The sequence below is a fragment of the Gouania willdenowi genome, chromosome 11 (assembly GCF_900634775.1).
Source record: "Gouania willdenowi chromosome 11, fGouWil2.1, whole genome shotgun sequence".
Lineage (NCBI taxonomy): Eukaryota > Metazoa > Chordata > Actinopteri > Blenniiformes > Gobiesocidae > Gouania > Gouania willdenowi.
The window spans coordinates 9,671,589-9,695,536 of NC_041054.1; the positions used below are offsets into that span (position 1 = coordinate 9,671,589).

Genomic DNA, 23,948 nt, shown 5'->3' on the forward strand with positions numbered 1-23,948 from the left:
GAACAAAAGAGGAATGAGAGTAATAAGCCAGTGTCTGGCTAAACACAGCACAGATTTGACCTTTACATCCAACCAGCCAATAGTCGAAGTGGAAACTCATGAATAACACCAAGAGAAAGGCAATATGTCAGGAAGCATCAAGCCAGCAGAGTTGCTGTCAAAACACTTAAAAACCACTAACTATAGATGGAATTTAGTGTAAGATGTGTCCCTGATATTTAGTGTTGCGTCAAATCACCCATTAAGAATTACAAGTGATCATAGAGGAGTTAACGACAAAAGGAGTGTTGTGAGGCAGAATTGTCAGTATTCACCTAAAAAAAGAAAGAAAGAAAGAAAAAAACCGATAAAAGACGATCACACTGTAGCGGCCCTTTGTCCACTCTTATAACACTTAAATGGTGTGAGTGAGAAAAAGAGAGATTCAGCCCATGTGGCACCTTGATAAATGGACAGATGGCAGTGCAGTCGAGCCAACTGTGTGTGTGTGTGTGTGTTTCTGTGTGTGTGTGTATAAGCGAACTCCAGGGGACCTCAGTTGATCTGCTTCAACACTGTGTGTCAACAAAGTGTGCTATATGTCAGCCAGATACACAAGTGCATATGCACATATGTTGGTTTTTTGGGGGAATATGGAATGAAAGGAGGTGAGATGAACTGTGCCCAGAATGCCTGTGTGTGTCCATCGGTGTGTGTGCATACACATCAAATCTGTAACCATAAAGAGGGGACACTAAAACACTGTGAGCCAGTTTAATGACATCATCACTCATTCTCAATGTCCATTGGTCAGTTTCTCTTGTCTCCTGTGTAGCTTGTTCAACTACGCTGCAGGAACTTTTTAATATTAATATGTCTTAAAACCCTTATCTACTGTCCAATATAAACATAGACAAAAAAAATCTAACATTAAATATTTAAACTTCCACGTTAAATGAGGTTATAGATAATGTTGAGATACATTTAAATACAATATTCACCTTCAACCCTATGTTCTGTTCTTTTGAAATTAATTACATTTTTCACGAGCGTTTCCTTGACGACACGCTTCTGACATGTTAATTATAGCATGATTATCGAGACAGATTAGTGGTTAGTTGTTTGGTTTACAAGCTTCAGGAAATCTAATCGTAGCACAAAATCAAATAACCCTCAATCATTATGAGGACATACAAATAAAAGCAATATGAAAATGAAGGTTAGTGTTGCAGAGGGGCAGAAAATTCACAGTAAATTTCCATGGGAACTTAAGGAATCTTGGAAATATTTGATCCAATTGTTGGTCAATTTCAATAAATAATTCCCACGAAAAGTTTATTTTATTTTGTTCATATTCCCAAAATTGGAATAACTGCATGGAGACATATGTATTTATGTCATTAAATATATACATAGTTAAGGCCTCATACTATAGATAAATAAATAGAAGATAATTTGCTTGAAAAAAGATGAAATGAACATTTTCAGAGAAGTTTTGCGCATTGCATTGTGTAATGTGGAGTCCAATAGACGGGTGCATAGGAGTGTTTTTACTTCATTTTTACTATATCTTGTGTTTGCTCTAAACACTCTGTCAAAGTGACTTGCCAACACATTTCCGGTGTTTTCACAGACTGAGAGTTGAGGCAAAACATTGGCGGATATTTATTTTGGCGTTTACATGGAAATTGAATGTCTCGCTTAGTGAGGTGATATCATGATAAATACAAGGAACAAACTCCAACAAAAATAGCATCAAGCAAATCCCTGTCCGGAAATGTTCCACCCCTTTGCACGGCTAATGAAGAATAACATGGAAAATGTACCACGGGGGTTTGAGTCAGTGTAAGAAAAAACTGCATTCCTGCTGATTTTAACTGCTCCAAAACTGATAAATCGGGCGCTGGTGTTATCATTCAGCCCTGAATAAAACCAGATAAACAATAACTCGGGTTTGTTGGAGAATGGGCAACATCTAAAAAATGCTGAATTGTTGCCCTCCAGAACTGAGTTTGTATACCCCTGGTGTAAAGTAAAACCCAAGGACCCCTAGATTAATCCCATCCTCTCAAGATTTCATGGAATTTGATTTATTTACCTCCCAAGTTGCTTCCATGCTTCCAGCCAGGGGTACAGGGTCACGCAGATAATCAGGAGACGGGAAGGGTTAAGTGTCCTTAGTATGCTTCAGCAGATATTACTTTGTGGATGATTGAAGCTGAGCCTCTGCTGGAAGGACAGTTTACTAACCACAAAGCTTGTCCTGCTGGGAGGGGAGCAGTTATACTGCAAGCCTTGTGGTTAAAGCAGATCACACTGAACGAAGCTCATGGGAATTCCAACAGTTTGTTGGCTGAAAAGGATTTTCATCTCTCAGCAGTCTTCCAGCAGTGTTACTAGTGCTTGTGGAGCACGTTGGCCATGTTTTGAAGTCATAAAACAAAACTTTAAAGTCACGCAGGAGCACTGATGTGTGAGTAGAGACTCTGGCAATGTGGGCCCTGACTGCAGCATTCTTTAATTTTGATACAAATCCCAAGACATTGTTTTTGATACGAAGTGAGAATGACAACCGGTGAAGGAGACACCTGAAGGAATGCCTAAAATCAGAATCTAAAGAGGAAAACTATATGTCACATACTGTATAAAATCTGCTCTCCTTGTTGATTCTAAACGTATAGCTGCTTAACTCACATTTTTAAAAATGTAACGTATGCTATGTCAGTGGTTAACGGGTGAGCCCGCCCCTAGAGGGGGGGCGTGATATCGTGGCAGGATGGGCGGGGTCATTGAGCATGAAAAATAGTTGGAAAATTAATTATTTGCGCTCAAACAACTATATTATTACTGTTTTGAAGAATAGGAATCACAATTTTGACCTTTTTTAATAGGGGTTACATTTTTTGTAAAATGGCTAAAAAGGTTTGGGAACCACAGGGCGATGTCATCCAAAATGTGTTCTTTGAAATCCTCTGATAGGGAGGAGTCTAAGGTAGAAATTGCCATCAGGAAGTTTGTTTTTGTCTTCACCAATAACAAATAAGTGGCTGACAAATGGTCAAGTGACTTGAAAGGATTTTTTGCATTGCATTGTGGGATTTAAATACCCGTAGAAGAATGGAAAAGGGTTATTTTAAAGCTGATATCCGGAGTTTCTGAGAAACGTCTCGATGTCCCGCCCTAAACAGCCTCACTTCCTCCCACTGCCTTTCCCAATCTACCAGCAGCCACGCCTCTACTTTTCTGTGCGCGCATCGCGAAACATAATAAGGTTGCATCGTGTCACATTGATATAGGTTTATGGGTCAGGTAAGAGCCAAAATCATATTTACATGTTTGCTGTTGTGACGCGTGGCCTTGTTTCCGTTCACAGTTCCGCATCAACTTTGATTGACAGTCTCAAAAACAGGAAGTCGAAGCTTATTCGTATCCATTTGTATAGGGGTCTATAGGACGAAGGCGGGACTTATATACATTAATGTATATGAATGACCACCGGCAGTAGACCATAGTAAAAGACTAGTTCGGTGTTTTTTCATTTCATTTCAAAAGAATTATACTTAAACATAGATTCTCAGAAACTCCAGATATCAGCTTTAAGAAGTGTTTTGACTTCATTCTCACCCTGATTTTTTGTGTTTCTTTACCAGACAAGACCTATTCACATGTCATGTTTATTCTGGTTTTCTACCTGTGTTATGGCTTCACTCCGATTTTCGGTGTTTCCATGCAAAGCCACAATAAATATCAACACTGCCATTGTTATGTCAGCAACTTTCTATCTATAAAAAAAAAAAAAAAAACACCAGAAATATGACTTTGGCCATACTGGCATCAGTAGTGGATGAGAACAACTTTTGGATAAAATACATGTACAGATTAAAATGTGATATTTGATTAATGTAGTTAAGCAGGCTAATTTGACCCTGTCTTTCCAATAATCATATTTCTTCATAAGCAAGCCTAATTGTCATACCTTTCTGTTTTTATTTCTTATTTCTTTTTTGTCTATGTGCCTTTTGAGAATACAGTATGTGGTTCTAGACCCTTCATAGTTTGTTGAATTATTTCTCCACCTGGTAAGAACTTCCTTAAACTGTTCAGTGAGTATTTGATGAGGATATCAGGCTATTTAGCAGCTAAAGAGCCAAAAGAGAGGCAGAAAGAATAGATCAAAAACCTATTTAGTAAAACGAAGAACATTTAATTTACATTTGCCAGATGGTCACAAACAGCTTTAAATAAATGATCACATTTTTCAACGAGCTACTGACAAAACTTATATAGTAACTTTTAATTTGTATATTAGTCATTTGTGCTTTTAAGGTGAGTCGCTAAAATCTATATAACCACCAGCACTTCTCATTATGACGCCTTCCTGTCACAGCCATTTACGCTATCTTTTCTGAAAAACTGACCTGTCTCAAAAGCTGCGGTATTTATTAATTTCCCCTTGTCTGACTCACTCATAATCTTGGGCTTGTCTTCTTCTTTTTTTTCTGCTTCTAACACGCACTTAATTATCACTTCCAGCCTAATGTGCCCACCCACAAGCAGGTGCAATCAAAGGGAGATTGTGTTGCTCACGTTGCGCCCCGGTAACGTAATTGTACAATTCTATTATTGAGATATGTGTTAATATTGGTTACAACTACACTCTGGCATGTATGATGCTCTTGACGAATCAATATTTTTAGCATCACACTTTTTTGGTAACCATTTACTTGAAGTTTTATACATAAAAGCTGACATTGCGATGTCATTATTATGACATGACACCTGACATTAGCGTTAATAAGGTGTCATGAAGGCTGTCATTAAGTGTTGTTTGTTACCCTAACCCTTCATTACCATAACCCCTATCCCCTGACCCCATCCACTAACCTTAACCCCTATACCAGGGGTCTGCAACCTTTACTCTCAAAGGAGCCATTTAATCTCATCTCACCCCAATAAAGTCCTCCTGGAGCCGGAAAAATACCGCCTCAATGTATACAATACAGTGTATTAAATTCTATACAGTTAAAATTATATAAAATAATACAGGTGCAGGAAAGTTGATGGTCTGTAGATGTTGCAGGAGATGAAGTAGGATGGTGCACAACGTGATTTATTTTTAAGTTAACAAATTGTTATATCATGATTTTATTTGTCATTAATCATTAATAGCCTCTGTAAGAAAATAACTCTTTATTTCAGTATTTTTTTAAAGCTATATGGAGCCATGGCAAAGGACTCAAAGAGCCACATGAGGCTCCAGAGCCGCAGGTTGCAGACCCCTGCCCTATACCCTAACCCCTAACCCTACACTGTAAATCCGAATAAGTTACCAAAACTCAAAAAAATTGAGGCAATTGATTGCCTCAATTTTTTTTAAGTTGAGCAGCTCAAAAGCAGCTGAAAACATTTTTCCAGAAATGAAAAGTTTGGAAAATTGGCTACTTGTAATTTTTGGTAACAGTTAAATTAAAGTGCTATATGAATTAAGTTAAGTTTATTTGTTAAATAATCCCTATTTCAAACAACAGAAATAACAGAACTCTATCATTCTCAGCATGGAATTACTCAATTATATGAAGTTGAAGTTGTTTTTTTTAAGCTATGCTTACAGTACTTAAATATAGTTTCATTTACTCAAAAATTATTAGTTAAAGTTGCTTAAAAAGGAAGAACATGTTTCACCAACTTGACATAATTAAGTTAGTGCAACTTTTTCTATAACTTTGAGTATAAACTACTTAATCTATTTAATTTGTTTAAACGTTCAGGTTTACAGTGTACCTAACCCCACTAGATTACTCCACCTAACCCAAAAAATACCAACATAGCTCCAAAGGTGTCATCATTTAATGAACGACAATGACTCGAGGTGTGAAAACAATTGATTTCACGATATATCGTGATTTTTTTGGGTGCCAATTTTACATTTTTATTTTTTTATAATAAATCAATATTTTTGTGTATTTGTGCAATATTTCAGTGGCGGTTACAATGCTTTCAATGTGTTGCAATGGTTACTTGATGCACTTTATTTTATGATGATAGTGTTTAACACAGCATTTAGTTTTTTTCAGTGAACATGTGCAAAAACACTAATAATTTATAGTTTTGACTCAATTTGTCCTTTGAATGATCAACATCTTCTGATGAACATTTACAGCAACTTGATTTTTCATTTCTATGTTTAATTTTAATATTAACTGGGTAGAATATTCCGATATATCGCAATAATATCGTATCGTGACCCATGTATCGTGATACATATTGTATTGCAGCATCCTTGCCAATCCTCACCCCTACTGATGACAGCATAATATCAGCCTTATGTATAAAACTTCAAATAAAGTGTTACTCATTTTTTAAAAATAAATAAATACATTTTTGTCCCACATGTTGCTCGTGTGCCCACACATTTTATCACCCCTTTTCTATCTGTTTCTTAACTGCAGTCAGTTGAACACAGAGAAGGTCATCCTAAGATGAACAAAGAATGAGATAAGCAAGAATCAACAGTGTGCAGTCAGAGGGAGCTCAGGCAGAGAGAGAGAGAGACAGAAAACTGGTGCAGATGGACAAGAACAATATGAAGTTGTCTCTGAGGGAGTTTATACTTGTTCTGGTACTCTCTTACAGCTCCTCATGGATGCACTCCATTAAACACACACACACACATCAAGAAAATACACACACAAACATTGGAATGATTTTTTTTATTTGTCCCTTACCCTCACTCTGTCCACTGAGGTAAAAGTAATGGATTACAAGTACTCACGTTACTGTAAATTGAGTTGCTTTTATGGGTATATATTTAGTACATTTCTAAAACAGTCATTTTACTTATACTTAGGTACTAATTGTGACCATTACAGCCCTCCGTAAGGAAGGGTAAGAAACACTTTATTAAAAGGAGAATATAAAAAAAGAAGGGCAGTGTTACACCTTGTGGAGGGGGAATGGAACAGGGAAGAAAGAGTCAGGGTAGGACAATGGAAGGGGTGGGGAAGAGTTGACTGTATTAAGGTAAGAGTTGTGGTTTCTACCTATTATGTTGTTATCCACATGTCACATTTGGCATGGCACTATTTTAGAGTTCATAAAGTTAGCTATACTTGGAGCCTGAGAATTTTTTTTTTTTCATTTTGAATTGAATTCATTGGTATTATTTTATTTTAAAAAGAATTGTACATTTTGACAAACCATTTAATTTATACAGATGTATTTGTGGAAAATAAAATACATTTCAATTGTGCAAGATTTTATCTCTTTCTTTTTGTTTATACATCAGATGTTTACTGTATATAAGGCAATTTATTACCAAAAATAAGCATGGGTGGTGAAAGTAGCTAGTAACTTTTACTCTGAGTATTATTTCATTGAGCTACTTTTTACGTGTACTTCATTATTTTATGAATGACTTGTACTTGAGTACAATTTCAATCAAGTAACAGTACTTCTACTTAAGCGGGATACATCAGTACTCTACATGTCTGCCAGCAGCAACGATGAATGTGATTATGTGAGCAGCAAGGCTTGAAAACACACATACGTCTTGGTTTTGTATTTGCTGAGGATGTATGCCATTTTAATCTGTCCTTTAGCAATATATAGTTAATTGTCTCAATCCTGTGCAGTGCGTGTCCATAAATGAGTCAGCCTGTATTCAATTCATTATTACTTTTTTTGTACCGCTTGTGATATAAACATTCCTTCTGGTGTGGTTTTGTTTTTTGTATGTCTGTGCCTGTGCGTGTTAACTGTACGCATTCTTGCTGCCTGCCACTGAACAAACTAATTAAGGAACAAACGCTGCTTCAAACCAACCAGAAAATTACCTCCCAACTCTAACAGGACGACCCAAGGACAGACAAGCAGGTTCTCTATCACACCCAGTGAGAGCACAAAGCCTAACACAGGCTTAGTTGGTTTATCGAACACTTAGCATTTGTCGTTTTTAACACCCCGCTGACTTTAAGCCTGGTGTCAGTGAGTGTGCAGTTGTAGAAGATTTCGGAACATTTTTTACTGTTAAAAGAACTTAACGCTGTTGGAAAAGGCAATTTTCAACATGATACAGACATAATCTAGGCCTCATAGATCAATACATTGAAAAAAAATTTGCTAAAAAAAAATGTAGAGTTCCGTTGACAGATGCATAGAAGTGTTTTCACGTCATTCTTACCGAGATTTTTTGCATTTGCCCCAAAACTCCACCAAAGTGACTCCCCAACACATTTATGATGTTTTCACAGACTGGAAGTTGCGCCAAAACAATGGCAGATGTTTATTTCATGGCTTACAACCAACAATCTCAATCCACCCAAAATTGATCATCTTGCAGAGTGAAGTAATATCATGATGAGTACCAGGAACAAACTGGAACAAAAATGGTATCAAGCAAATCCCAGTCCTCCTTGTCTGGCAAAGAAACACAAGAAATCCGTCTATGGGACTCCATATCTCACAAAGCGACAATTTTAACCTTTTACATCTTTTTGCCAAGCAAATTATCTTCAATTTATTGATGTATGAGGATATACACTATGGATTTATCTGATGAAAAAACAACAAAACAAAAAAACCGTCATCTCCAGCAGCTTTAAACTTACAAATATTGAGTTTGTTTTTTGATATTAAGAAATCTAATTATTACAGGTTACTACAGAAAACAAAATTTGGACATGTTAACATTGCGTTGAATTATATCTATCTTTTAACTGGCTGCTTCCCAATAAGTACTGATGAATGCTCACAATATATAGAATATATACCCTTTTTCCTGTTTCTCTTCTTCTTCCTTTTCTCCTTCTAAAGACTGTAGTAGTGTCACATAAAATGGATTCCTACTGAACCAATACTCCGAACAACAATTGCCTTTGTTTTTGGGTTTTTGTTTTTTTGTTTTTAATCTCTGACGCATGATTCATAATGGTGTAGTTATAAAGGGTAATTTCACTCTGGAGTCGTGCTTGTGACTTAACAGTAACATTGCCGTTGCCAATAAGACTGGCGACCCTGCAGTGGCCTGTAATAACACTAACATTAACTTTGTTTTGTATTCACAGTGAAGACTTGTGGCAGTAATCTGCAGGGGCCATCAGGAACTTTCACATCTCCGAACTTCCCAATTCAATACGAGAGCAACGCACAGTGTGTGTGGATCATTACGGCATCAAATCCCAACAAGGTAAACTTCAACCTTTTCCATCCGAGTTTTCAGGTAAACTTCAGATACATTGTTAAGGCTCGGTTTTGTTTATTCAGACAGGGTTTTTCAGGAAATGTTTATCTCTTGACATGTTTTGACTTTCCACTGCCAGTCTTTGTCAGAGGAGTTCTGCCTTTGATGGTTCCTTTGAAGTTTCACTTGACTTCCGTGTAATAGTTGAAGCAAGATTCCTTTTGTCTTCTTTTTGAAGAGTATGTTAAGTTGAGGTCTTGTTTATTCAGACAAGGAATAAACAAAACCTCAACGTAACATACTATACTGGCTGTTGACAGTCGAAACATGTCAGGAGATAAACATTTCCTGTCCACATAGTTGAGTTTCTGGAGAGACTGGTGCAGGTTATTTTAGAATCTGAGGGCCACAGCCTGGAACGCCAGGTCTCCTCTGGTTTTAAATTTAGTTTTTGGGCTCTTTAGGAGACCCTTGCCTGAAGACCAAAGGCTGCGCCCTCAAGTGTAGGGGCACAACAAGTCCGAGATATATTGAGGGGCCTGGCCATGTAACGCTCGGAAAGTCAGAACTAAGATTTTATACTCGATGCCAAACTTGACAAAGCTAGTGCAGAGTAGAAAGAATGGGGGTAATGTGGGATGTTCTGGAAGCACCGATCAAAAGTCTGGCAGCAGCATTTTGTGCGGTCTGGAGTCTGTTTAGGGTTGACTTGTTAAAACAAGTGAAAACAGAATTACAATAGTCAATGCGAGATGACATAAACGCGTGGATGACCAGTTTGAGATCGGATTTTGATAACAAATGCCTCACTTTAGAGATATTTCAGTCAGTTGACGACAGTGTCCCTCCAAAGACATCGCTTGATCAAACACAACCCCAAAGTTTCTGAGGCTGGTTTTCACAGACGAGCGCAGATCACCAAGTGTGTTTTTAATCAGAGGGATCTTTTTATCAGGAGCGAGTTTTGTTTGAATTTATCTGGAGGTAATTGGATGACAACCAGTAGTAGTCACCAGACAGTAAATACTCCTTTGGTGTGTTTACATGTGTTACTAACTCTCAGCCTGTCCAACATAATGAGGGCTTGAGTGTCTTTCCAATTCCAGCGTAGCTATGGACATATTGTGTGCATTGCTAGATTTCAAGGAGGCATCATTAGCCAGATTCTCTGTTCTCCTCATTATGACATAATAGCAGTTCTACTCCCCCCCTCATTTTTTTCACATCACCAAATTCTTTATTTAGTCACTAAAGGTCAGCCCCACTGTATCGGTCAGGATCTTAATCCATGATTCTTGCACAACAGAGAGCGTGTGAAAACTCAACTCTCTTCACTCCAGCAGCTCGATACACTGCTCGCATCACTGCCACTTTGCATCCAATCCTGTTGCCTATCTCAAAATACCCCCCCTTCAATCACCTGTGCTCAGGACCCCCTTCTACCTCAAGAGGGCTTCTGTCTTTTTCAGCGGAGAATCATGGGCTCAAAGTTTCAAACATAGTACTGAGTAAATGGGAACAGCTATCCAAGACCAGATTGCACACATCAGTGGCCCAAGCAGCCAATTGTCCCCAATCACCCCCAACAAGACAGTTTCGTCAAAAGGATAATCCACCAAGTCCAAGCAGACAAAACATATGTAAAATGTTACTAAATTCCCCCATTTATCATCTAAAGCAGTGGTTCTCAAACATTTTTCACCAAGTACCAACTCAGAAAATACTTCTCCAAGTACCACCAAAATGACCATTTCGATACAGTAGCATAGTAGGTAGTGTTGTGGTAGTCGAGAGCGGTATTGGTCTCAAGACCAAATTTTAAAGGTCTCGGTCTCGTCTCGGACTCTGAACCATTTTGACTCGGTCTTGTCTCGGACTCGGGCTGCCCGGACTCGGGATTTTCTCTCAAGACCGTTCCTGCTATTTTAAAACTTTTTTATAATGTGATAATAACACGTAGAAGAACGGGATAAAACAATCCTTTATTCATTATTTAATCCACCCCGTATAATGACCGCAACCTTCCTTAATGTGACTGAGTGACGTGTGTGACACACTCATACGTGTGTGACACACTCATACGTGTGTGACACACTCATACGTGTGTGTGGCTACGATGTCAGTTTGGACCGCGGAGCGCAAGGGAGATATGAACTAATCACCGGTAAAAATCCCAGTAAAACTCCAGAAAACAATTACCAGTAATAAATATTATCTCCCTGGTAAAGACAGTAGCTCTAACAACTGGTAAAATGATAAACTGATGATATTACAGCCTGTGAATGCTGGATAGGGGACGCACTTACTCTGCTTCTGGGTCCTAGTGCCAGCCGAGCGGTGACGCCTGTTCCGTTTACCGTGTTTACTGAGGTCCGTGTGTGTTTAATAAGTCCGTTTGAAAGTCTGCATGCTTATGCCTCTGTCCATCCACTCTTTTCATTATACCCATGTCTTTTAAGGCTTTATTACATAATGTCGGCTGTAGTCCGGGCCGCTGCCATCTTGGTTTATGTCGTCACCAGCGCGTCATCGCCGCAGAGTTGCACTAGCACAGAATGAGTCAAATAACTGTAAAGAGGTCTTATATTAGTCTATTATCTTTTTAAAGTGGTGTTTTTTTTGTGGCTTTAGACTCCAATTACATTTATGTATATAATATGTTCCCCACAATATAAACAGCTTCACAATATAATTATTTTTTATAGTTTCTGTTTCCACTGTATCCAGAATAATAATAATTCTCAACAAGAACTATTGATTGATTTGTCACATGACTGTTCCAGGGTTTGAGTTTGTTTTATTTAGTTTCACATCTACCTGTAGCTCTTTGTTTTTTAGACTGATGCCAACTTGTTTGTAGTTTTATTTCAGAAAGTTTCACTTTTACAGTTACAGTTGGAAACCTTTGTTAATTGAATATTCTAGTTACATTACAGCAACCAAATTAAACTGTATCAACTAAGTGAATTAATAAAAATAACCTGTGTAAAGGCTTTTTCAAACTAAAAAAATATCTTGTGAAATCTGTGACCTGTTGACCTGCACAACTCAAAGAATCAGAATCAAGAATCATTATTTCTTGGCAGAAATGCTTTTAAACACTTGCTGACGTAAAAATCTTGTTTTCAAATATGTAGAATAATTGTGAATTTATCAGTAGCAGTAGTAGTTTTAATATTTTAGTTAATTTTTTGCAGGCACCTTTTTTGTCCGTCAAATGTATTTAAAATAAACTAAAATTAAAGAGAGAATGTTATTTAACTGTTGAACCTTGCCATAATTTTATTTATTTATACATTTTTTTAAATTGAAAAAAAAAATGTTTATGGTCTTGGTCTCGGTCTCGGCTTGCCTCGATCTTGGTCTTGACTCGGTCTCGGCTCCCGAAAGTCTTGGTCTTGTCTTGGTCTCCGTGCATTCTGGTCACAGGCAAGTCTTGGTCTCGGATAGTGTGGTCTTGAAAACAACACTAATAGTAGGCCTAAGTATTCATTAAAAACAATGCAGAGGTTTTATCTAACAAGTATATTTAACATTGTTGGCCACTGGAACTTTACACACAGTTTGAAGAGTAACACTGTTTTAAATATTGAAAAATAAAACACTGTACTTAAATAATGAATCAAATAAAATTCATTTGGCGTACCACTAGATGGAGCCCGCCTAACACTAGTGGTATGCAGTACCACAGTTTGAGAATCAGTGATCTGTTGGAATAAAACCAAAACTTTAAGTTTGGCACACTCTAAGACATTTACTGTATGTATATTATTGAGATTACATCTTCTGTTCTAAACTGTGCTTTATTTTTGTAGATAAAACATTTGTTTTTCTATGATATCTTTAGAAAAAAAAAACAAATCAGTGTATGTTTATATTATGCCATATACAGGGGTGCAATTCTATTCAATTTTCAATTCAACTTTATTTATATTTTGCGCAAATTACAATAAAGCAATCTCAAAGCGCTTCACAAAAAAAATAAAAATAAAAAAATAGTCTATAGTAAGAAAGAAAGAACCCAACAAGAGCCACATGAACAAGCATTTAGTGACAGTGGGAAGAAAAACTCCCTCTTTTTTATAGGAAGAAATCTCCAGCGGAACCAGGTTCAGAGGTGGCAGCCATCCGCTTCGATTGGTTGGGTTACTGAACAGAAGGGCAAACAGAATAGGATAGAAGGGTAGTCCATCCGAGTGTCGGAGACTAGTTGAGCCATGAACCAATGATCAGTCCATCCAAGTGTTCCAGACTAGTTGAGCCATGAACCAATGATCAGTCCCTCCAAGTGTTCCAGACTAGTTGAGCCATGAACCAATGATCAGTCCATCCAAGTGTTCCAGACTAGTTGAGCCATGAACCAATGATCAGTCCATCCAAGTGTTCCAGACTAGTTGAGCCATGAACCAATGATCAGTCCATCCAAGTGTTCCAGACTAGTTGAGCTGTGAATTGTTGATCAGTCCATCCGGGTGTCCCAGACTAGTTTAGCCGCGAGCTATCAATAAGGAACCGCCAGCTCCAGCATCAAGACACCTGAAACAGAAAAGAGAGCGGTGGGCGAGGACAAGGCACAGACTGCAGGAAAAACGTGATACACTATGACACACTCGTTCCTAGTGGTTAGGGTTAACATTAAACGTCTTGCGGCATCCTCCATGCTCTGAAATGAAATTTTGGGTTTTGACACTTGTCTTAAAGAGAGTATAAATGAGCATCTGACACAAAGCTGTGGCAGAAACTGAAAAGACTGTCCGGCGAGTGCTGGTGTTGAAATCACATGAATAATTCAATAGACTTCACTATTTTCAAACAGAATAGTATAGCGGTTGTTTTCTTGTCACAATTGAAGTGCGTTGCACAATTCATAATACTAAGCCAATCTGTTTGCTACACTACAAGGATTTGACTGACAAAAGATTAGCGACTTTTAGCTTGCCAACCACCTTATGGGAAAAAAAAGCTCTTATCTGTGCTTGAAGTGGCCTGAAGTCAAGCCAGGGTTGCTATGGCTACATCGATTAGTAAGCACTAATGATCAAAGCTCTTTTATGCTTTTAATTATTATAAAATGTTTTTTGGAGGTCAAAGCAGATCAGGAACCAACAGTGTGATTGGTTGTTCTCACAAAAGGCATGATGTGTGACACATCATACTGCCCAGGGTTTGGTGACAAGTCCTAATTCAACTCCCAGTCTCCCTGCCGGCCGCTTTGTTGTCAATAGCAACACCTGCATCAGCATAATACTGCACGTACACTCATGTATGCTCCTACACATACAAATAATATTTGTCTTACTGTACATAGCCTTTTAATGGAGAGTAGCAGTACATTGAAGAAAAAAATTGCACTTACCCTTTAGCTCTCTTTGTTGTTTGCCTTTGATTCTATTTCTCCTGTTCTATTACCTTACAAACTCAGTGTCAATGCGTGAAGTTGATGATTAATGTCCTGGACCAGTATCTTTCCTGTTCAAGGCTACAACGTGGATGTGACTGTGAAGGCTACGATGCTAATGTCCGTTCTGCACTCAGCAGTCTGTGTGTGTAGGCTGTACGCTAAGAGTTTCGACGCTTCTAGAATGGAGTTAGGTCTGGATACAATTATAACAGAGGCTGTCCTAAATGAAGACCACGTGAAGGAAACCTTGAGACAAAATACAGCTTTTCTCAGTCTCCAGATTACATCGTGTCACTCTGTTACCACGTATTCTCACTCTTAGGTGTGACTCACGCCACGCCGCCTTGCACATCCCCGTGTTCGTTCCTTTTCACACTGTATTTATCTGATAAGTCAAGCACCACACTGAATTACACAAGCCGTTTTCCATAATTTTCTATGTATTTGTACATCTGAACAAACCTGACAAATACAGAAGTTCAATCAAATTAGGAGAAAAAGATAAAGAAGCGAGAACTAAATGCTTTATCAATGTCAATAGTACCATGGTTTTTAAATATATATAATGTTGAACATAACAGGTTTCAAAAGAAAAAAAATTAGACATTTTTTTCAACCTTGGGTGTTATGTTTATTTTTTTTATTTTTTTAATGAATATTATTATTGAGAAATTGAAATGTTTCAATTTAAATAAATGAGCTTTGGATTACTGAAGCGTATCTAAAACCAAAAATGTGAACTAAAACATGGCAGTAAACAATAATTTCAAAATGAGCCACATAAACTGATATAATATAGACGTATTATCTAGTGCAGAGATATGCATCTTTTATCCCCCGGGGGCCACAAAAACATTGATTGTATTTCATCCGAGGGCCACATCAACATCCATGTCAGCATTTAGAATAATGACCAATCTTAATACAGGAAAGAACAAAGGCTTTTTATGTTTTTGTTCTTGTTTTGTACATTTTTGTTATCATGTTGTTTGTTTGTGTGGTTATTCTGTACATTTTCCTTTCGTTTTTTGTGTTTTGGAGTCATTTTTGTGTATTCTTAGTTATTTTGTGTATATTCATTGTCATCTTGTGTATTTTTCTGTCATTTTCTGTCTTGTTTGGGGTCATTTTGTGCATTTACTTTAGGGACCACACAATATTAGACTGAATGGTGCCTGCTGACCGCCAATTGCCCATTACTGATCTAGTTCTGTTGATTTTCAGTACCTATATCCTTCTTTAGTTAAGGTCTATAGCTGACAGTAAGGTTATGGTTAGCATCAGTTTGTCTTTACATTGTTGGAAAAACAGGGAAAAAAAACACTGCAGATGTAGAGCTGCATCCCATTGAGCTAAAAGGTAATTACCAGTTCAAAAGCGAGGCTGGACCTGGACAGGTGGCAGTGACAAAGGCACAGTGGGAACCTGGCAAGTAAGCAGCAGGTAATAGACAAAAAGTGAGGGGAACAGAATGGGATCGCTGATGATGTGCAGTGCTGGCAGTGAAATGCAGTTATGATTATGTGAATGATGAGGAGATGCTGGGCAGCTCAGTGGAAATGGGAGTGATCAGCTGATCTCTGCAGGAGAGAGGGCAACCAGCAACTGTCAACCCCAAAACAAGGAACTGTCTAGCACTGATAAGAGGATGAGAGAAGTCACACAACACATTTAAAATACCCCAGCAGTCCCTACTGGTCCAGTGTTGACTGCCTTCTGCATTTATATCTTTTTTATGCTCTTCAATGTCTGGTTTATTTTTTATCTTGTTTGGCCATATTCTTATTGTGGCCTTTGCACACTTTGTTTCTTTTTTTTTAATAGACACTAAAAACAGTTGGGTTAGAAACAACCCAATTTGGGCTGTTTTATAACCTGGGTCATTATAGGACCAGCCCAGCATTAATTATTTTGACCCAGCAAGATGGGTTGGTTCATTTAACCCAACAGATGATTTAACTATTCTACCCAAATGCTGGGTCAATTTAACTACAATTCCGGGTTGTTTCAACTAAATTTATTTGTTCAGTAATAGGGATGTAACGATTCACTCAACTCTCGATACGATTCGATTCACAACACTGGGTTCACGATACGATTCTCTCACGATTTATTTTACAAAAAGGGACTGTATACAAATCATGACTGAAAAATATTCCTTTATTTTTTGGGGGGAAAAAATAGAAAATACTGTACTATTTTCCTTTTATTTTTCATTGTCAAAAGAATTCCTTGATAAACTATTCAAAACAATGCAATTTAACTAAAAGTAAATATTGAATGAAATAAAGAAAGGAATAATACAAATGAAGAAGAAGCCTATTAATTTTAATTCTGGTTCTATAGTAAACAATGCAAAACTGCATAATAGTTCTTTTTCTTTTTAAAAGTGCAACTGAAAATGTATTTTGTGCCTTAACAATTGGACTTCAAAAAAACAAAACAGTGTGCATTGTATTTACGTCAGATATTTGTTTGGACCAGCAGAGGGCGCTGGTAACCCAGTGGTTGGTTGGCATGCAGCTTTTCCAGCAGTGAAGAAGAGATGCTATGAGCTAGCAGACAGAGCTAATAGAAAAACGTGACTCTTACAAATATTCACTTAATATTACAGATATTCTTTTGCTGCTAAAGGGGTAAGGAATAATTTATGAACATTTTAAGAGTAGAAGGCGGCCAGAAAGAAAGTAGTAGCAGATTCCGCCCACCACCTACACTTTTGGACAAGAAGGATAAACTCTGCTGTTTAAAAAAAAAAAGTACTGCGATTCAATTTCAGAGCATCGATGTGAAGCGTGATACCTATGAATCGATTTTTAACTGCCTATTAATCGTTACATCCCTATTCAGTAATCTATCTAATGCTTGGTCTAATTAACCAATATGCCAGATTAATTCTATCACATTAAAGTACAATCTGTAAGAAAATAAAATGCAATAGACTACCCATATCTATAAAACTGTTCAGCTACAAACCTATAAGAAAATACATACTAGATTTGGTCATGCAAAGCAAATATTATGCAATAAACACTTAAACAATACTGGAATCTTAACAAAGCACCACCTTGAAATGTATTATGGCAAAATATCCACAATAAAAAAATGTTCTATCATTCAGGTTAAGAACTGGAACAATGCAAATCAGTGTCAGTAAAACATTCAGTGCAAAACAACTGACAACAGTTAAAGGCAGGCATACAATGTGCGATTTTTGGCCCATTTTGAGCCGATTGTCGACTCGTGCGTCTATTTTTGGGATTGTGCGAGTCTCTGCTCGATTGTGTTTAGTATACATGGGGTCACGAGATGCGATAAACACCTCACGACCAGCTCCCGATCAACAATCGTATGGTCGTAAGGACGGACTGTACTGCGACGTCTGTCCAGCTAGTTCCTGATCCATCACATCGCCATTTTTCTTTTTTAAAGCTCTTTTTGCTGAGATCTGTGAGTGTCTCTCCGCCTCTGGATTCTTCTTCTTTGTCTCTTTTAATGGCGACGCTTCAGAGTACTACTTCTAATTTGTACATCGCATTTCCGGAAACAAGACCCCGATGGATTGATTGATGGACGTACAGTGTGAGCAGTCTGATCGTGTCAGAGCGCTGGTCCGTACAGTGTGAGAACATGCATTGTGAGCTGCGCACATTCGGGCTCTGCACATGAGTCGCACAGTTTGAGCTGGAGGTGAGTACAATGATTCAAAAAGTCGCACAGTGTATCCCAGTCTTAACAAGCCTAGTGTCCATTTTTCAAACGCCTTCTTGCCTGGTAGGAACAAGCTGTCCTTGAGGCCATTAGCTCTAATTGCAAGCAAGTATTCTAGTTTGAAGAAACTTTACCAGTTTGGACTCCCCTCCTGGCATTTCATAGACAGCACTCTGCAGTAATGCCCACACATGTTCACACTGCTTTGGGTATTTAAGGTCTGAAAGAACAATGCCTTGAAGCAGACATTGATGGCCTGAAGTGTTCCAAAGCCTGTCCAGCAACGATGACAAAGGCCTGAGATGCATGCTGATCGTCATTTCCCCGTGTCAGGACGTAGGGTTATGGTCTGGATGCCTTGGCCTCATGGAGGTACTCCATCATGTTTGTTCTAGGCTAAAAAAAAGTGCAAGTGAGAGAGAATGAGTGAGTAAGGACAAAATGTCTACCTAGTATAGTAGAATTAAAAAAATAGACATTGTGAGAAAAATTATTGTTTCAAGATTTGATTGACGGTCCTGCATTTGTCTTTACCTGGCTGAGGGGCTTTACCTGGCTGAGGGGCTGTTTCTCCACCATTCTTTAAGCCGTGATGCACGTTCGTCTTACGTAAAGGGTACCTCAGAGGTCTGTTTTACATATGTACAAAAATGCCATTTTAACGTTTTTAGATTATTTATATTGGAATGAAAAGGGCCCTGTGTGAAAATAAGCTGGTTATTAAGCACAGTTTTGCACTAAAAACTATTATTCATGCTGCATCAGTGCCCTAGCTACAACCCCTTTTAAAACAGTGCAAATGGTACGACCCGCATGTGCTTGTGCTGCTGAGCTGTGGCAGGTAGTCTGAACTGTGGATGTGACAAGGAGAGGGAGATTGACAGCGACAGGAAAGCATGTCTTTCCTCAAGAAAGTAAAACCAGGTCAAAAACGCAAGAAAATAAAGGAAAGGGAGAGAAAGTGAAATAAGGGAAAGCAACTGCTCACTCAGTTCTTCAGAGGTGAGCTTTAAAACACACACATCTGAAAAACCTTGTCTGAATAAACTTTGACATATATTTCAAAAAAGAAGACAAAACGAACTTACTGGAATTACAATATTCACGAAACCACTAAAATATAGTAGAAGAGATTTATAAAAATACAATCAATGGATATGGAGTCATTCAGTTATTGTGAAGAAAAAAGAAAGCTTTTATAATAATGAAAGAATACTAGTATAGTTTCCTGGCAAAAAAATGAAAATAAAAAATGTAGGTACATAACTTAAAGTAGGTGTCCAACAAGATGGTTTGTAACCAGGACCCAACATGTGGTTCTAAACCTCTCTCCATTACTAGGTACTCTCTCTTAAGTATACCCAGATCCTTCATTAAAGAGCCATGGCTAAAACCATCAAATTACTATGAGGAAGGCAGGAACACAGAGGGGGGGCACTGGAGGGAGAAAATCCGATTTTCACAGCTTCAATTCCATCTTCATTTCTTCATTACAAGTGTTCACACACCCACACACACACACACACACACACACACACACACACAACGTCTCACTCTCTGCGCTGCACACACACTGAGAGGAAAGCAGGGCAGGGTCTCACCATGTAAGCTCAGATCCCTCTGTCCTCTCTTCCTCTGCTCACCCCTTTCTTCTTGCTCACCTTCTCTCAGGTTAAGTGCTAATGGGGTTCTATGGCTTTCTGATGTTATGGCTTCATCTAGTTTTGGCAGATTGAGCCTTTGAAGCTAATTCATCTGCTCTTGTTCTCAGTTAACCTTGGAGATGGTCGGATGGGCACGACATAACTTCTTCTTTACATGATTTTCTTGTCTGCATTTTAGTTTCTCTGTCTTGATTAATTGTGGATATAGATTTAAAGAATTAGTAAAAAAAAAAAAAATATATATATATATATATATATTTTTTTTTTTTACTTATTCCTTAAAACTAGGGTAGATACAATTTTTAAGTTCTTGGTTGAAATTGTCTTTATGTCCTGACAGAAATCAAGTTCTTATGTGCTCTGAAAAATGAATGAAGAAAATCAGTAGCAGCTGTAAATCTGTAATAACTTCGTCCAATGAAAAAACTAATTGTTTTTTTTTTTTTTTTTTAACCAATCACGTCTCCCTGTCTCCCTGCACGTTCTCGATCCCTCTCATGCACGAGCTCACACTGAAAGCGCATCACCGAGTTAAAACAGAGTTTTTGGTCACGTTTTTAACATATACAATGATACATTTTATTGTTTACTTACTGCTGAATGAGACATGAGACAACAACATTTGTACACAATACAAGCGTTGAGTCGAGCTCCTCTTCTGCAGCAGCTGTGCTCATGCATGTGAGTGAGAAGGAACACAGAGGGGAAGGGCGAGGGGGGTAAAGGCAGAGCCATCAGGTAGGCGACATTCAAAATTATGCTAGCTTTTGAAAATCTTCATGCAGAAATATAGAGGCTTTGTGAGGTTGAACGAGTTGTGTAAGTCTCAATAATACTGCAGTCACAATACCACACCCACAAAAAACCCCACATCTTTATGCCTTTCATCACAATATCCTCAGTTATAGATAAAGGTGTCCCGATCTCAAATATTGGGACACCTCAAATATCAAAGATCAAATATCGGTCCGATATCAGCCAGAAAACGAATATCAGATTTTATCGGACTGCATCTAAAATCGCCGATATAAGCTCTCCGATAAAATTTTTCGCACTTCTATCCATAGGTGACTGTGGTTCACACTCTAACAAAGTAACCTATTGTTGTTGACTATTGTTCTCTGTTTGAGTAACATCACTTGATCAAGCCTTTTCTAAGTTTTAAAAGTATGTATGATTCGTGCTGAGATCGGATCAATATTGGTATCGGTCGATACGCAATTAGGACCGCAATATCGGTATATCGAAAGTGAAAAAGTTGTATTGGGACATTCACTAGTTATAGATATACAGATGTGCTTAACAGTTATACTGAACTCATGTTTATTTGGTAAGGTTACATGTAAAGTAGGGGTGGGACGATATATTGCGCTACAAGATATTGGGATTGTAAATGCTATCAAGATGTATCGGCAAGGGTAAGAGTGATATTGCGGGTGGGAGGGTTAAAATGTTTTTAAAAAGTCCAAATGATTGACTTCATCAGAGGTTTCAAACTCATTTTAGTTCAGGGGCCAAATACGGAGCTTGAACTTAAGTAGGCCACTTATTTTATGCGGGAAAATTAGTAATTTCAACAATATTGTGCCCTCATTTACACTTCTACGTATACATAAAATACAAAATATGTAAGAAACCGACAGCATCCAAGCAATAAGTGTCCCAACAGGATCTTCACTATAAATTTCTTAGATTTTTTAAGGGAAAATAAGGGAAATGTTGTGTAATAGTTTAAAGAAAATAGAAGGATTTTGTAAGAATTTTGAGTTTAACAGTTTAACATAAAAAATGACTTCAATTGTGCGGAAAACTGTGAGCCCCAGCAAATATTGTTGAGTTTCATTTACATAATGATTCATGTTTTCTCTGTCATTTTTACTTTCTCCTGCGGGCCGAATTGGATGCTTCAAAGGGCCTGTTTTGGCCTCAGGGCCATGAGTTTGACACGTGTGTACTACATGGTTTGTTTTTATTTCACATATTCCTATTTAGCTTAAATAACTACTGTATGTCTAGAGATCAAACTCAAGTGCAGCCATTTTTCCAAAACATTGCATCATGCAATTTTAAATTCATGTTTTATCAACCTCTTGAGATAAATTTGTTTCCACCAAAAAAAAGTCATGCAGTATTTATTAGGTGTTTCAGTAGTAATATAACAAACTTATTGAAACCCTGCAAGTAAAAATTGCATGTTATTTACTTTGCTTTCTGCTTTAATTTGTGTTTTTCTGTTTATCTAAACTAAATAGATCTAAAGCTCGAGGCAAATAATTACATATTCTGCAGAAAACACTGCTATTTACAATTATTCAATAATGGAAGGCAACTTTATCAAGCGAACTTTGACCTTTCAGTTAATATCTGCTAAGAATGCACATAAGTTTAGACTCGGTGTGATGAAGCTGCAGCGAGAGGCAAACATATAAAGTGGTGATAGGTTCTCATCCATCAGTCTTCATCAGCTAAAGCCCTGCTCACATCACGCTGGAACAGTTTATTTTTTCTTGGCAGGAGTGTTTTCAAGCGGGTGGTTGACTGTTCCACCCTGACACACTATCTGTTATTGCACAGGCCTGTCAATGACTGCCCTGCATCGCTGACTATGTCGCTCAGCACATCTTTGTGACATTCCGGCAGGAACCGTATCATCCCAACTGCCCCTTGATCATGTTACACTACAAATGGAGAGGTGTTTCCTTTACCTCATTGTTCCCCCACGACAACCCAAAGGAAGTGCTTTATCAAGCAGAAATCCAATTCTGTCGCCTCATTGGCTAGAAGCCATAGACTGATGTAGAGAGGGAATGCAGCAGCCAATTAGAATGAGCGGGACAAAGAGGATGACAGCAGGAGAGGGAACGGTTAAGAGAGGTAGGGGAGGTAGAGAGAGAGACAGAGAGAGAGAGAGACAGAGAGAGAGAGAGATGGATGTTTGCATGAACACCAACCAATTAGAGTTGGTGAGAGGAAATATGTATAAGGGTTCAGTTCCATCCATCATGCACACACTTTGGATACATAAAAAAAGGAAAGGTGACAGAAACATGCTCAATATCTCTCTTACACGTGCATACTGTAAGCAAACCAATTGGAATCAACATGAACGCCACGTTCACATGCACATGTGTACAGGCACTTGTCGTGGGTTCTGTGTAATGTCCTAAAGGCAAGCGGTGTTTAATGCTGTGTGAACAGTGCTGATGTGGCAGGAGGCTGTTCTGCTAAGGGATGGAGGGCAATCTGTCCCACCAAAGTATCCAGAGGCTGTTTCTGTCATACAGTGAAGCCCAAAGCAGCCTGAAGAACATTTCTGTTCTTTGATCACACCTAAACAAGTGTGTTATTCATGACAATTTACAACCAAAGTAATCCCTTTGAGGAAAATGTTCTTCCTGAACTTCATCCTACCCTACAAACCATAGGTGGAGCATTGCCCCCTTAGTGGTCAAAAGTTTTCATTACAGTTTTCCCGAATTCATTTGAAAAAATCTATCTACCTCAAGTGTGTAGTATGAGTTTTCAGTGAAATGGTCCCAAACTTTTGAGACTTTAGGTTGGTTTTTCTTCTGTTGCACAATTCTTCTTCACAATGTAAATGATGAAGCAACACTGCGGCCAGCAGTTCATGTATGGTACTGCAGCAACAATGAAGCAGAAAGTGGCCATGGGCCTGATTTTAGCATGGATTTACAATATTAAGCGACGCAAATCTGTGTTTAGTACAAAGATGCAAATCTTTGTACTAAACATTATTTATTATGTTACTAATCATTTTTGCAATATTGTATATGTTACGCACATTTTGGTTGGCACAAATCTCAAGACGGTCTATACAGTATATTTAATCCTATTTTTCCTTTTGTCGCCTTTTTGTCTGTTAGCAGGATTATGTCAATAAATCAAAGACAGATTTTCTGATAGAGGGGTTTATAAATGTACTGATTCTGGATCAGTTTCAGAAAGCCAGAAGTCTCTCATTATTGATAACATTTCAAAAATTCATTTCTCAGTT

The 23,948-nt window shown here is 38.0% G+C and overlaps 1 protein-coding gene across 1 annotated transcript in view; it reads left to right on the forward strand.

Moving 5' to 3' along the window:
* Positions 1-23,948, forward strand: part of csmd3b (CUB and Sushi multiple domains 3b) — a 434,915-nt gene that overhangs the window by 268,343 nt on the left and 142,624 nt on the right. The window contains 1 exon segment of the mRNA XM_028460951.1: positions 9,042-9,163. Within this exon segment, the coding sequence (XP_028316752.1) occupies positions 9,042-9,163 (122 nt within the window).